The sequence below is a fragment of the Plectrocnemia conspersa genome, unplaced genomic scaffold (genome assembly GCF_051122295.1).
Source record: "Plectrocnemia conspersa isolate PC_06_02 unplaced genomic scaffold, ASM5112229v1 ptg000009l, whole genome shotgun sequence".
Taxonomy (NCBI): domain Eukaryota; kingdom Metazoa; phylum Arthropoda; class Insecta; order Trichoptera; family Polycentropodidae; genus Plectrocnemia; species Plectrocnemia conspersa.
The window spans coordinates 15,577,429-15,590,583 of NW_028277173.1; the positions used below are offsets into that span (position 1 = coordinate 15,577,429).

Below are 13,155 nucleotides of genomic sequence, written 5' to 3' on the forward strand. Positions count from 1 at the left end.
TTTAATAAATACAATTTTATTAAAATATTAGTTTTTTTCTTAAATACATAAATATTTTATTTATTATTTTTGTGGTATGCTTTAAAAATATATGTATATATTTCTTTCTCAGTTGTAATTTGTAATATCATATAATATATTAAGATGTATTCACTGTAAGTTACATTGCGCTACAATTACACTTTATATCTATCATTGTTTTGAACATATATTTATGGAAAATTAACGATCTTATCATAAAACCAATACTAACACTTATCGGCATTAGTTTACTACTTGAAAGTTTAGCAATCAAGAGTTCATAGAAACTTAATTATTCAGGCAAATTAGTCACGAGGATGCAATTTGCATGTTTTTAATTGGTTCTATAGGCGTAACTATTATACAAAATGGTAGTTTTAACCACTCCCTTTAAATCGTGTTTTACTCATGAATTTAAAATTAATACTAAAAAAAATTTAATCTTAATTAATTCTAATTTTGTTCTAAATTCTATATTAATTATATTTCATTGTTCTTATTTATTTATAATTTTATTCTAAATTCCATATTTATAATAAAACACAAAACAAGCAATTATTATTAAATTATTAAATAAATAAATAATTTAATTTAACATAGCACTTATATTTTTGTAAAAGATTTTAGAAATTGGCAAGCATTCAAAGCTTTACTTTTTTTTTAATCGCAAACTTATTTGTTTTTTTACATTTTTTTTTCATACATGTGAATGTTTGTATACTATCCTTAATTCCTTACATATAATATTCAATTTTTATTTCGTAAATCGTCGATGCAACCAATGCGAGGCCATTGTAATTAACACAATACGTTTGTTTTGCTACCATAATATTTATGCACATATTACTAAAATTATATAGTATATACGCATTTCATTTAAGAAAGCCATAAAACTCAAAGTAGATTTCGCCGATACGAATGCAAAAACGGCTATAAAATAGGTCGTAAAAAACTCATTCCGGCCTGAAATGGTCGAACGAGAACTGCAATTCGAAGCTTTAAAATTAGTCATCCCTTTTTTAATTGTTGTTCTCAAAATTCAGACGCCGATACCTTTTTGCATTAACAAATAAAAAACAATAACGTTAAATCATTCATATCGACATGCAGACGTGCAAAAAAGTTATCGTAACATTTGAGGCTTGCATTATTTTATGTCTATACTTAATTACTTTTGGTAATAATTATGCATACTTACTATTTTATTATTAAAGAATAAGTAGATTGAATTATTTAATTCATAATATATTGTTACAATTTTTAATATTTAAATTAATTAATCATCTAAACTTTACTGTAACTTTGCAAATTTTGAACTAAAAAATATCGTTGGTCTTGTATAATTCCCTTTTTTATAGCATAAGAAAATAATATAATTTACTTTTTTATAGCATTTCATTAAAATGAGGCTGGGGTTAAATAAATTGAATGTGCTGATATGGTAACTAGGTAATTTTTATAAATTTAAGTTGTAATATTCAGTCGTGCTTTGGTTGCTAATTGTGTTACTTCAAAATCTTTAATGCTTTATGCGCCTTTATTTTGTTTCGAAATGCGAAACAATGAGACGCTTTTTCTCAATAAAAAATACTTTTACGCATTAAAAAAACATTTGTGAATAGAATGTTTATCGGCGTGTCTACAATGACCAAAATTCTTAGAATTCGTTCGTTTTTGTATTATACAAAATTGACGTTTATCTCAGTTCGTGTTACGTTTTGTATTTGCTGTTTCAAGTAGTTTAATAATTCGATCGCGGTCAAGTTATTTATAATTATTCAGTTAATATGCAAATACCATCTTCCAATCAAATTCATCCCAAAACGTTAATAGCTATTGTGTATATAATAAATTCGAGTAAATTATGTATTAACATGTTCGATAAACTTTGCTGAATTAACATAGTTCAATCGCAGCTGATCTCAATTCTGATTATTTTTAAAAGTTGAAATGACGTTTGTGATTGTATGTAATAATAAATTAACCATTTTCCTTTTTTAGATAATTAATCATGTTTTCTTTGCTGCTCATTATTGCCATATAGTGAATTTCCAAAAGCAATAAAATCGTGCCATCGCGGTACAAACGCTCGATTATCAAGCGTTTATTATCACTTCTGAGAAGTGATAATTGTTTTTGCGCTCTTCTATTGATCAAAATTTGGTTTGAATATACTTTGATCAGCCCTCTTATGTTATAAGTCCATAGTAATATCGGTAAGGATAGCTATCATATTTTTAAAACAAAGTATAATATCGAAATGCAGACAAACTATGAAGCAATATGTGAGATTCGACATCTATCTGAACGTATTCTTCCGCTTATTTTCCTCTGAGAGATGAGTTGGCTTAGTTTGTATTTTGTACTTAATAATAGTTCTAAAACTATAATTTGTTTTAGAACTATCATTAGGTTAGGTTTGGATTTGAACAGAAAAATAGACGTTTCGTAACTGTCAAATTGAGCTTCATAGACATTTTGAAGCAGCATATTAGCTCCTATCAGTTAAATTGTATTTTCGCTAGTAAAAATGTATATCTACTGTTGAAAATGTGTTTGGACTTTACTAGTGAAAATATAACTTTACCAAAAAATACACATTCACTATAACATTTATTAATCAGATATATATAAATAATGATTAGTATGTAAATATATATATATTACTACATATAGAAAAGTTAAAATAATATAATTTGACTAGCACCTGCCAGATAATTTATATTTTCACTGCTAAAAATCTATTCCAATATGATTTTGCTGAAATGAAATATAATGAAAAATAATACTGTTTTTCTAAATTTTCTTTTAGAAATACCCACAAGAAACTAAATTTTTATTTATTCTTGCTGCATTAAATCCAGTTGTCGAATTACCGACAATACAATTTATAAAAACATTAAATTTATATAATTCAGCTGGTGCTGTTGTTGATTTTTCGTTATTTCTTCATTGCATTATTTCAGATCGAATACATAAATTTACTGCTACTAATTTACATTCGTTGAATATTTCCTCTCATGTCTAATATTTTTAAACGTCCAAAAAGCAATAAAGTATACAATAATTTGCAAACAAATTTTAACACAAACGAAGCCGCGTTAAAAAACTACAATCTGTCCCTTTGAATAGTAATGATTATTGTAAAAGTACTGCATAGAAAGTGGGTGCTTTTGAAAGCAATCTTCCGCTCCTTTTATTTTTTGTATGTATAAAAGGGACTTTTATTTTTTGTATGTATAAAATACATCTACATACATCTCAAACAGCTGTGGTTTAGTTCAGATTCATTATTTGTCGGTTTTTACTTTTTTTTTTGTGAATATAATATTCTTACTATTATTTTTTCCAGAGTTGTGCCCCTTAATAATAACGGGCATTTGTTCTCTCTCCTCCCCCTTCTTGGCATGCCTGGTTGTAATGATGATGATACAGTATTACTATATATCATCACAAACTCATCTTCTCTAAAAATGTTTTCTGAATTTATTTCTATAAAAGCCTTTCTTACACATATATTATAATAAAAAAGCAATCGAACAAGATTAACAAACTGTTCCATCAATTCTTAAAGTCAAGAATTAGAGAAGGTTACAGCGAAGATAATTGTGGATTTATCAGTAAAAGCTATAGTTTCCGAGCTATTTTTTCGAGCCATTTATAGGTAAACTGTTTTATTGGTTTACCAGTAATGGACTCATTAATTGATACTCGTTTTAAAACAGTTTTTAATTTATAAATATATAATTTTCTTAAAAATTGTTCTACTTGGTCCTTTTCAAATATTTTGTATTTTTTAACTCCCTTGTACATAATTCCTCTTTTAATTGTTCTTTATTTATTATATTTTCTGGTTAATCATATAATTTTCTGTGAATCATTTTTTTTTTATTAAATTGTAATAATCATTCTACACTTTAAATAATAAGATTGTGCTATATATTTGTACATCTTCTCACACAAATTGTAATTCTTAAAACATAATGCTGTATCTATTTAAAATACAGTTCGTCGTTTTGTTTTGTAATTTTGTATTTTATCTCATTATCTATATTATATTTCTTAGGAATCTTGTCGAGAACCAGTAAGCAAAAAATATTTCCCTGTGCACATTACGTGCACGCTAATTATTCTGGTGCCATTCAACAAACTAACACATCTTTCCAATTAGTTTTACAAGCTATAAATTACACCTCCAACTAACGGTCATTATTTATATGACCATCGCACATACCCAGAGCTTTTTTCAACGCATCCGTCTATCATTGGTCACGCGTCGAGAGCAGTCAGAGCTATCGCGACCTAGAATAATGGGTAGATAGAGTCAGTGGCATAAAGGCAGGTGAGCGTAGAAGCACTCAGATAAGCGAGCGATGCCTCCCGCCCCTCTCCCCCTTGTACTCCGCCAATCGCGAGTTAGATTGGCTTTAAGCTCCGCCCCGCGACTCGTTATTGGTCCGAGTACGCGGTTTTTTCGGCCCCTGCTTTAACGACGAGCACCTGCGCCTCAAGCTATTGCTAGATAAATTTACTGTACATATGTTTTAATGTCCGACTGGGATAAATACTTAATAGTAAATATGATATGATACTCATATTGCATGTGAACAGTTTGAAATTGAATGAGATTTATAAACATGAATTGCGAACTCAACAAATGTGTATACAGGACCAACTAAACTCATACGTCGAATCACTATCCGTCAATATTGGGAAATCTTTTGAAGGACTTTGTATGTTGGTCAATTTTATTTTCAGTTCAACATTATTATGTATTGTTATTTTAATATTTTTTTTAAGAAACGTTGAGTTCGCCCTTAATATTTTGGATAATTCATATAAGGCATCCCAAATAGCAATTTAAATTTGTTTCATTTTTTCTTATTGGATATTTGAAGTCGCAATTGATTTTTTCTATATGCATCGATATAAACGCACTAATATTTTAAAAGCGTCAAGCCTTTGTATGTTTTACATTTTTCTAAATTCTTTAAAAATAATTTATACAATATAATATAATATACTTTCTATACAAATTCGATAACAGAATTTATAGATAAAAAATACAAAGTAATTTTAGAATTATAATTATTATTAAAAATACTTGTGAGATACTAAATTATGATATATTGAAAAACGAGCTTTGCGTCATTAAAAGAGTACCGGTACTTTTTGTTTTAGTTTTTCATCAAATATAATACTGTCGCATGATTTTTTGTTGTTGAATAAACTATTATACACTTGGTTTTATTTTATATAAAGGAGGGTTTTTAAAACATTCTTCAGTTTATAATCAGTGGTTGGGATAATCAAAGCCTTTGTGAATTTTTTCAGAATAAAATACATTTTTGACACTATTTTATTTTATAAAGGCCATACATAATGCAACAGAGACAACATACATAATTTGCATCAAAACCTAAAAGTTTTCGTTTCGATGGCAAATAAAAGCTGGCTTGAAATTTGGATAGTCATTAATAATTATAAAAATAATTTACCCGATTTATTTAATAAAATTTGCTTACAAAAAAAACTTGTCTTTTTTTAAAACATTACGATGTTACTTAAAATCCGATCCTCTTAACTATAATATTCCTATGCGGTTAAATAACCATATTTTAAACAGCTCTTAAAAATAAATCTTAGAATTTTTCGCGGCATGTCTAAATTAACTGACTCAATTTTTTAATTAAAATGTCAGTTTCTATGTCAGGCAGTATACTAAAATATATAAAAAAATATATAGAGGTGTAATTATTTGTAATTATTATATGTGTTGTGCGTGTTTCTTAAATAGTTAGTGTACTAATAATATAACCAATTTAATGATAAAATATATAAAAGTAATATATTATATTATTAAAATTACAAAAGCATTATTCTTCTGTAGAAAAACCGGCTGTAAGAAATTATTACATGTATTTTTTTTATAATATTAATTTATTGAATATTAACAATACTTTACATTACTATATGGAGGTAGTAGTTAAAACATTTAGTACCTTCCATATCACAGACATCTAAGTTAGGTGAGGTCTCGGATTTATTTTATTGCTTGATCATAAAACCAACGGCGAATACGGACTTAATATACTCACTGTTTCGATTTAAATTTATAACTTTTAACCGGGTCATTTCTGTCAATATACTAAGTTAAACGATTTCCATACTTCCGTGTTACTATATAGAAATAAAATTATATTATAATTAAATATTTTCTATGATATATAATGTTTAGTATACAATCTAACTCATACCTATTATAAAATAATAAAAATACTTATTAGTAATAAAAATTATAGTTTTATTGCAAATGTGACCCAAATAATGTGTATATTGACGGGATTATCATTTTTATGTTTTTCTTGTTTCAGTTTTATTCGATTCACTCATCGATAGTTGTAATAAACTTTTGGATAAATTCCATTATTCCTGGGAGATGATGCCTTTGATGTATGCCATATTGAAATATGCTCATAGTGATATAGAAGAAGCGTCGAGAAGAATAGACGAAGGTAAGTCGAGCATGAATAATATTTTTATGACTTAATGCATCATCTATTACGACTAAAATTGATTGTGTTACAATCTGGACCGCCTATTTAATTCGAAGTCATTTTTTCCAAATTTTTGCTATGCGATGTTTGTTTTTACTATGTTTTGGGAATTTATTTATGGTTTCACGGGCAAACTGAATTTGCGCTAATAATATTTTTTCAGTTCCGGAGTATGGCTATACATTTTATGTGCAATCAAAATGTTTTTTTTTCACAGGAAAATGGGCAATCAATGAATATGCGCGACAAAACAATCTCAACATGTATGATGGCATTGAGCTGCGAAATTCCACTCGCCAGTACGGATAATATGAATCCATATTTTATTAACATTGTCATATTTTATTGCTTGAGTATAGTTAGGTACAATCGTACCTTTGATTGCAAGGTGATTCCATTTTTTAGTAAAATGTCAAATATTATGCAGAGTCGTTTAAAAAAAATATGCCTTTTCAAAATTAACATTTAGTAAAAGTCAGTTCTAATATTGATTATTGACACAGATGGTTGTTTTATAGGATTACAATTTAAATTCATATTAAGAAATGTTATTTACCTCTGCAGCTCATAAAAAAATATTTTCTTCCTTTTTCAATGATTATGTCAGTTCAGGCAATTCTCGCCTATATATCGTAATTCTATAAAGAGTTAAAAAAATAATATCGTATAGAATAAACTGCTATTTATATTATTCCTTTTTTACGATTTTTGGCAAAGATAAAATACATCAAATAAATTTAAAATAATATTTCATTTTATAAATATAACAACTAAAAATAGCTTAAGTTATGAGATAATCATTTTCTTTACAAATTTATATTTTTTAGAATAATCATTAAATTTTACAATTAATTTTTTTTAACTACATCCTTTTTTAATAGTGTTAAAGATTATACATTCAATATTTATAATAACAAAAATATTTTTTAAACGGGTTTGCATATCTTTTAAATATATAGTTTTGGAATTCTCCTTGCATACCGTAATTATTTGCAAGCGATTTTTATGTTTTGTATTTTTTTAATTTAAGTTTGAAAGTGTATCATCCACAATCATAATAGGTATCTATACTTTATTAATGATAAAAAGCTTTACAATAACTACAACTATACTATTTACTTTGTAGACTTGTGTCTATACTCAATTTATTTATTATTAATTTTTATTAATAATATTTATTACTCACATACATATTTTTTTTTTTTTATCTTTTTGATTTAGCATTAAAAATAATACGCTTATTAATATGTTATACAATATTAGATCTATGGTGTCCAGCTTTAGTGTATTGGTGTTTTTTATTAAATTAGTTGCTTATTTTATGCGTCGAAAAATTGAGCAATTTTAACAAATCATAGAGTTGCTCAATAGCTTTAAATCCGTATTAAGTAAACATAAACAGAGTCTGTTACAATTGTGGTACGCTGGATATCAATGTTGAATAACGCTAATAAAAATCATAAAAATAAAATCAATAATTGTTATTGCTAAATGTTTTAAATAAAAAATAATAAATTATGGAAATATATTTGTATAAATATATTCATATCACATTAGTGCAATAAGTACCTTGTGAGTGTACAGTATATTTTTGTTCTGTTTAACCTTTTTTCAGCAGGCTATTATCTGTTTTGAGTTATGTTAGCTCTTTACGGTATTAAAGCCTTAAACAACCCTAACCAAGTAGCTTCTTTTGTAGAATTTCGTGGTTTTTTCAAGGTGCGTATTTGTTTAATATATCTACAGCTTGATTTAAAAATCGCGCAACTAGTATTATATCAATAAGATAAACGTAACGATTAGAGAATATTTAATTTTTATTATTCAAGTACAATAAATTTTACTGTAATATTGCAAATTATTTTAAGTAACCCTTTAAGCTAAAGTTGAAAATGTACTTATTTAGGTTCTCGCATGCCATGCAATTTATAAATAAATCTTGTGGAATATAAAAGAAAAAAAACATCTTATAGCTGAAGGGCTTCAAATTAATATTACGTTGCGTGATTTTTTTAAATTAATCTGTAAAAAAGCGACTAGTGTCGTGGTTTGACAAATTAATCTAAATTTTTTGGGAAAATAATTTATAAAATGTATGGTGTAAAGGTATAATGCCTTCGCCATTTGGATAATATCGTAATATATATCAGTTTTAAAATATAAGAAGCTTTAAGAAATTATTTTAAAAGACTAATTTGTCTAATTATTATTATTTTGCTTTAAATGGAAGCATGTTATTGCAAACTATATGATATGTTTCTTACATATTACAATAATCTTAAATATTTATTTACACATACACAAACGCATGTTTTAAAATAAACATATTAAATAGTACCAATGTATAAAGCAGCTTTTATCTGCTGTTATAATTTTATAAAAATTGTATTATAAAAATTATAACGGGTATACTTTGTACAAATGTTAATTTAACGAAAATTTAACTTATTGTTATTTATAATATTATTTATGATTATTGTAAAGTGGTTTATATTACGAAATATGAATATTAAGTTTTGTAATATGATCCATTTTATTATTATTATGCATGTTTTTGCTTAAAAATATATCAAGGGATGCATGATTATTTTGGGGTTTGCCAAACTACTTCAGTACTGGTTATCAGGATAAATCAATATGCGAAAAAATATCATAATAAAAATAAGTATGTAATTAAAAAATAATAAAATATATTTTATTATTTAATATTTTTTTAAAAATAAAATTCATTAGTAATTTAAATGTTGTTGAAGCATGTGTTTGCTATTGTTACGGTTTTTACAAAATATGAATTGTTATTGTAAAATATTAAATCTATTCGCAGTCTGAAAAAGTTTGATAAACGCTAATTTATTGCATACATTTTTGCATTAGTTTTTATTTTGTTTTTTTTCATCTTCAAACTTCATCTTATTTTCTAATCGTTATTTCACATTGCTTAATTCGAATGATAAATAAAAAATAAAATAAAAATAAACGCTAATCATTAATTATACAAAATTAAACTATTAACACTACTGCTTTAAATTTATTTATGTGTAAGTTATATAATTTATTATTATTATTTTAATTTATAAGCTACGTGATCAAGATTAATCAGACCAAAAACAAACTAGTAATTATTAAATATATTTGTTATTAAATTTATACTGCAAATAATAATTTTAAATCTAACTTTATTCTATAAATTTTATTGGCTCAAAAAAAGCTGCATGAAAAATCATCAAAAATTTTAATGCCTGTGTTATGAAAAATACATTTAAAGATGAACTACGTGCATGAAGATACACAGGGTTATTTTAAATTAAGTTCTGTTTCAATGATTTTAATTTGTTTCTTCTTTATTTTCTAGTTCAGAAGTAAGTCCGAGTTCGAATAATAGCAATAGTGAAGGTACGATTTTATCATATAATTGATTTACAAATTTGAAAAATTAAAATAATAATATATACAATATATAAAGGATAAGACATTTTTGCGTAATAGGAGAAAATAATTACTTAGTATTTTTTTATTATTGTTTTTGTGCTCATAATTTGTGTTTTATTTTGTTAATCATTACGTAACACAAAATACACAACATATTATTACTACTGTTATTTATTATTAATATTATCATATAGAAAGAAAAATGAGGAATACATGTATTTTATTTTGCTAATGTTATTGTTAACTTTTAACCCAAATGTGTGCTATAAAGTTATTAATTTATTTTTTGCACACTTTATTTTTTAAATATTTTTTCAAAATTTTTAACTCACATTGTTCATTGACTGCATCTTAATGATTTTTCCAGGATATTTTGCCGCTCTGGGTAATCTAAGGTCTCGAGAAAATCTTATAATAAGTAAGAATCACAAACCATCTATTGATAAAATAAATTGATACTTTTTGTGCTATACCATTTTGGGTTAAAAGATAAATAGCATCAAAAATGTTGCTGAATAATAATTTGTTCCGATTATTGGTCCCATAGATTATGAGTCGACGCAATTACCAGTTATCAGTAGTTCTAAAGCTATGAGGCGTGAAGACTACTATAAATATTGTGGTGATTTGACTTTGAAATATTGTTATAGTGAAAATTATTACGAAACGGATGATGATGATTATAAAAATAATGAAAATAAAAGTTGTTATCATTCGATACTAATAATATTGATATATTGTTATTCAGGTATCAACTGAAGCAAGAAAACTATTGAGTGTTTTAATATGATTCTGTTACACACTACTTCGTTAAATATTACGGCGGCATCTATTTCGTTTAAAACGAGAATCAAAATCAAGTGTGTTACTCGAATAAAATAATATTTAATAAAAGTTACTTAAAAAATGGTTGTGCTACGTTGCTCGTGAAAATTTATTTAATAATAATAGTATTTATTTAGTGCTCTGTTCGTTTTGCATTGCGATTATTAAATTATGTGTATATAGTGTTTTTTTTTATTATTTATATTAAATTATAAAAATTGAGCGATCATGGCTGCGTGTAAATATTATGTAGTTGATTTTATTTATGAACTAAACGATTGAACTAGTATAATTGTGAAAAAAATGTGTCGCTGAGTGTTGTGGAGTGATTCTACTTAAACGACAATATCATCAAGGATGATTGATGGTCTTGTCAGGACGAGGAAGGACATGGCTGGGATTGGCTGAGGTAAGTTTTGCAACAATATACTTTATTTTATTGCATTGCGTTTTTACAATGCGAAACACTAATAAAACATTTTAATACCGCCCCATAAAACGCGACATGAAATTGGTCTCACTGCACATATTTATTATTCATATTTATTTTGTATTCACGTTGTGTTTAACGTAATGATAATTTAGTTTCTTATGTATTTTAACAATTATTGAAATCATGATATAAATATGTACAAAAATTGTACATATTTATATTATGATTTCGTATATTAAATTATTTTATTTTAGGTTTGTCTTTGTACAATACAAAAATTCAGTATTTTATAAAAACAAGTCGAATACATTACTTTCGATTATACAGGCTAATGCTTGTAAAGAAGGGCACGAATAATTAAAAACATAGATAATTCAAACTATCCATTTTTATTTGATTTAAAATATGTATCAAACAATACAGATTATCATTTTTTATTTATTTAGAAAAACTCTGATTCTCTTCTCAATATTTTTTAAAAACAATACAAATTTTTCTTAAAGCTATTAAATTTTATATTCGAATCCCTTTTGGTCGATGTAGTACAGTTAAATTTCAACAGAAATCAATGACGTTTTGGGATTAATATAATAGTTAGTACTTTATTTACTTGCATCTTCATTATTACTCCATTCGTGTTCTGTAAAGAGTGACGATATAAACCATATCCGCCTCATTCAAGCGTTGAAATCTCGATCGATGTTTTCCTAATTGTCATTTTTTAAATTTTCCAATAATCAGCATATTTCAGATATATAACTTGCATCAGTTTCCTCAGAATCCAATACATCTATTTCCACGTTAGGAAAAATCTTTCTCCAAATGTTACTGGCTTTACTTTTACTAATAAGATTGTGCTATTCCATGGATGCGTCCAATGTCGTCATTTTTTTAAAGTTGATCAACTTTCTTAGCAGGAGTTTTGAGAAGACCTGCTGGGTTTATTTTTTAAATATCTCTCATTTCTGTAATACATTTGGTTTTGAACCAATCTTCGATGATTTCTCTATCCATCATCAACAGAAAGATTTTTTATTTTATGAGTTCCAGATGCATTTCTGCAATACATTACTGTAATACGCTCCTAAAAGGATCAATAAAAAAATATTGTAAGCACTGATAATTCGTACCAGGATAATCGAAAGTACAATTAATAAAATAATCAGTATGGCGACGTAGTTAACTCTTTGATGTTTAGATTCAAATTATTGATTTATAGTGAGATTTTATTTTATTTTGTAATGCATGTATGTTTATATTTAAAAGCCTTGGCCCCTTTTATGGTTGTTTAGCATTCAATGGGTTTATTCCATATAGCTTTTATTGCAAATTTAATGCAAAATACTTTATATAAACATTTGTATTCAACACAAGAGGAACATTAAAAATTTATTTTAATCTTTCGAATTATTAGATGTTAATAATATTGTCAAAAGCAAAATATTAATAATGTGATATAACCAATACGAACTTTAGAAAATACATAAATTATACATAGGTATATGTAATCATTATTAAACACATACATACCCGTTCAACTTATGAATATTACAGGGGGACTAATAGCTAAAACTATTTGAGTATCCCACTTCTTATTGCAATAGTTATATGTATGATGCACAATTCGCTCATATTAGAAATGAACATGTATTGCAATTTATTTCATTCACTCCTTTTAACCTAAAATCCTGTTGGTTGTTAAAGTTTACATGGTAGTTTTATTAACTGGTGTTAAAACGACCAACAAAATTACCTTACCGAATTTTATATGTTTGATATTATATTTAAACGCCTTTTTTATTGCTTCATGATTAACGAAAGATACGTTTTCTTAATATATATATATATTTTAAATTATTTCTTGAAATTTATATATAATTAATACAATTT

The 13,155-nt window shown here is 25.9% G+C and overlaps 1 protein-coding gene across 21 annotated transcripts in view; it reads left to right on the forward strand.

Annotated features, from left to right (window-relative positions):
• dsx (transcription factor doublesex) overlaps positions 1–13,155 on the forward strand; it is a 151,360-nt gene that overhangs the window by 30,709 nt on the left and 107,496 nt on the right. Inside the window, exons 2-7 of one of the 21 annotated variants that reach the window (XR_015810822.1) lie at positions 6,396–6,536; positions 6,796–6,877; positions 8,194–8,297; positions 9,931–9,971; positions 10,375–10,425; positions 10,756–10,772. Coding sequence is in view for 10 of the 21 variants with exons in the window: in XM_088193337.1 (XP_088049463.1) it covers positions 6,396–6,536; positions 6,796–6,877; positions 9,931–9,971; positions 10,555–10,766 (476 nt within the window). In the remaining 11 variants the exon portion in view is untranslated. Of the gene's footprint in view, positions 1–6,395; positions 6,537–6,795; positions 6,878–8,193; positions 8,302–9,930; positions 9,972–10,374; positions 10,426–10,554; positions 11,242–13,155 lie in introns of those variants that run through there. The other 20 variants (XR_015810821.1, XM_088193338.1, XR_015810819.1 and 17 more) reach the window with 20 other exon arrangements.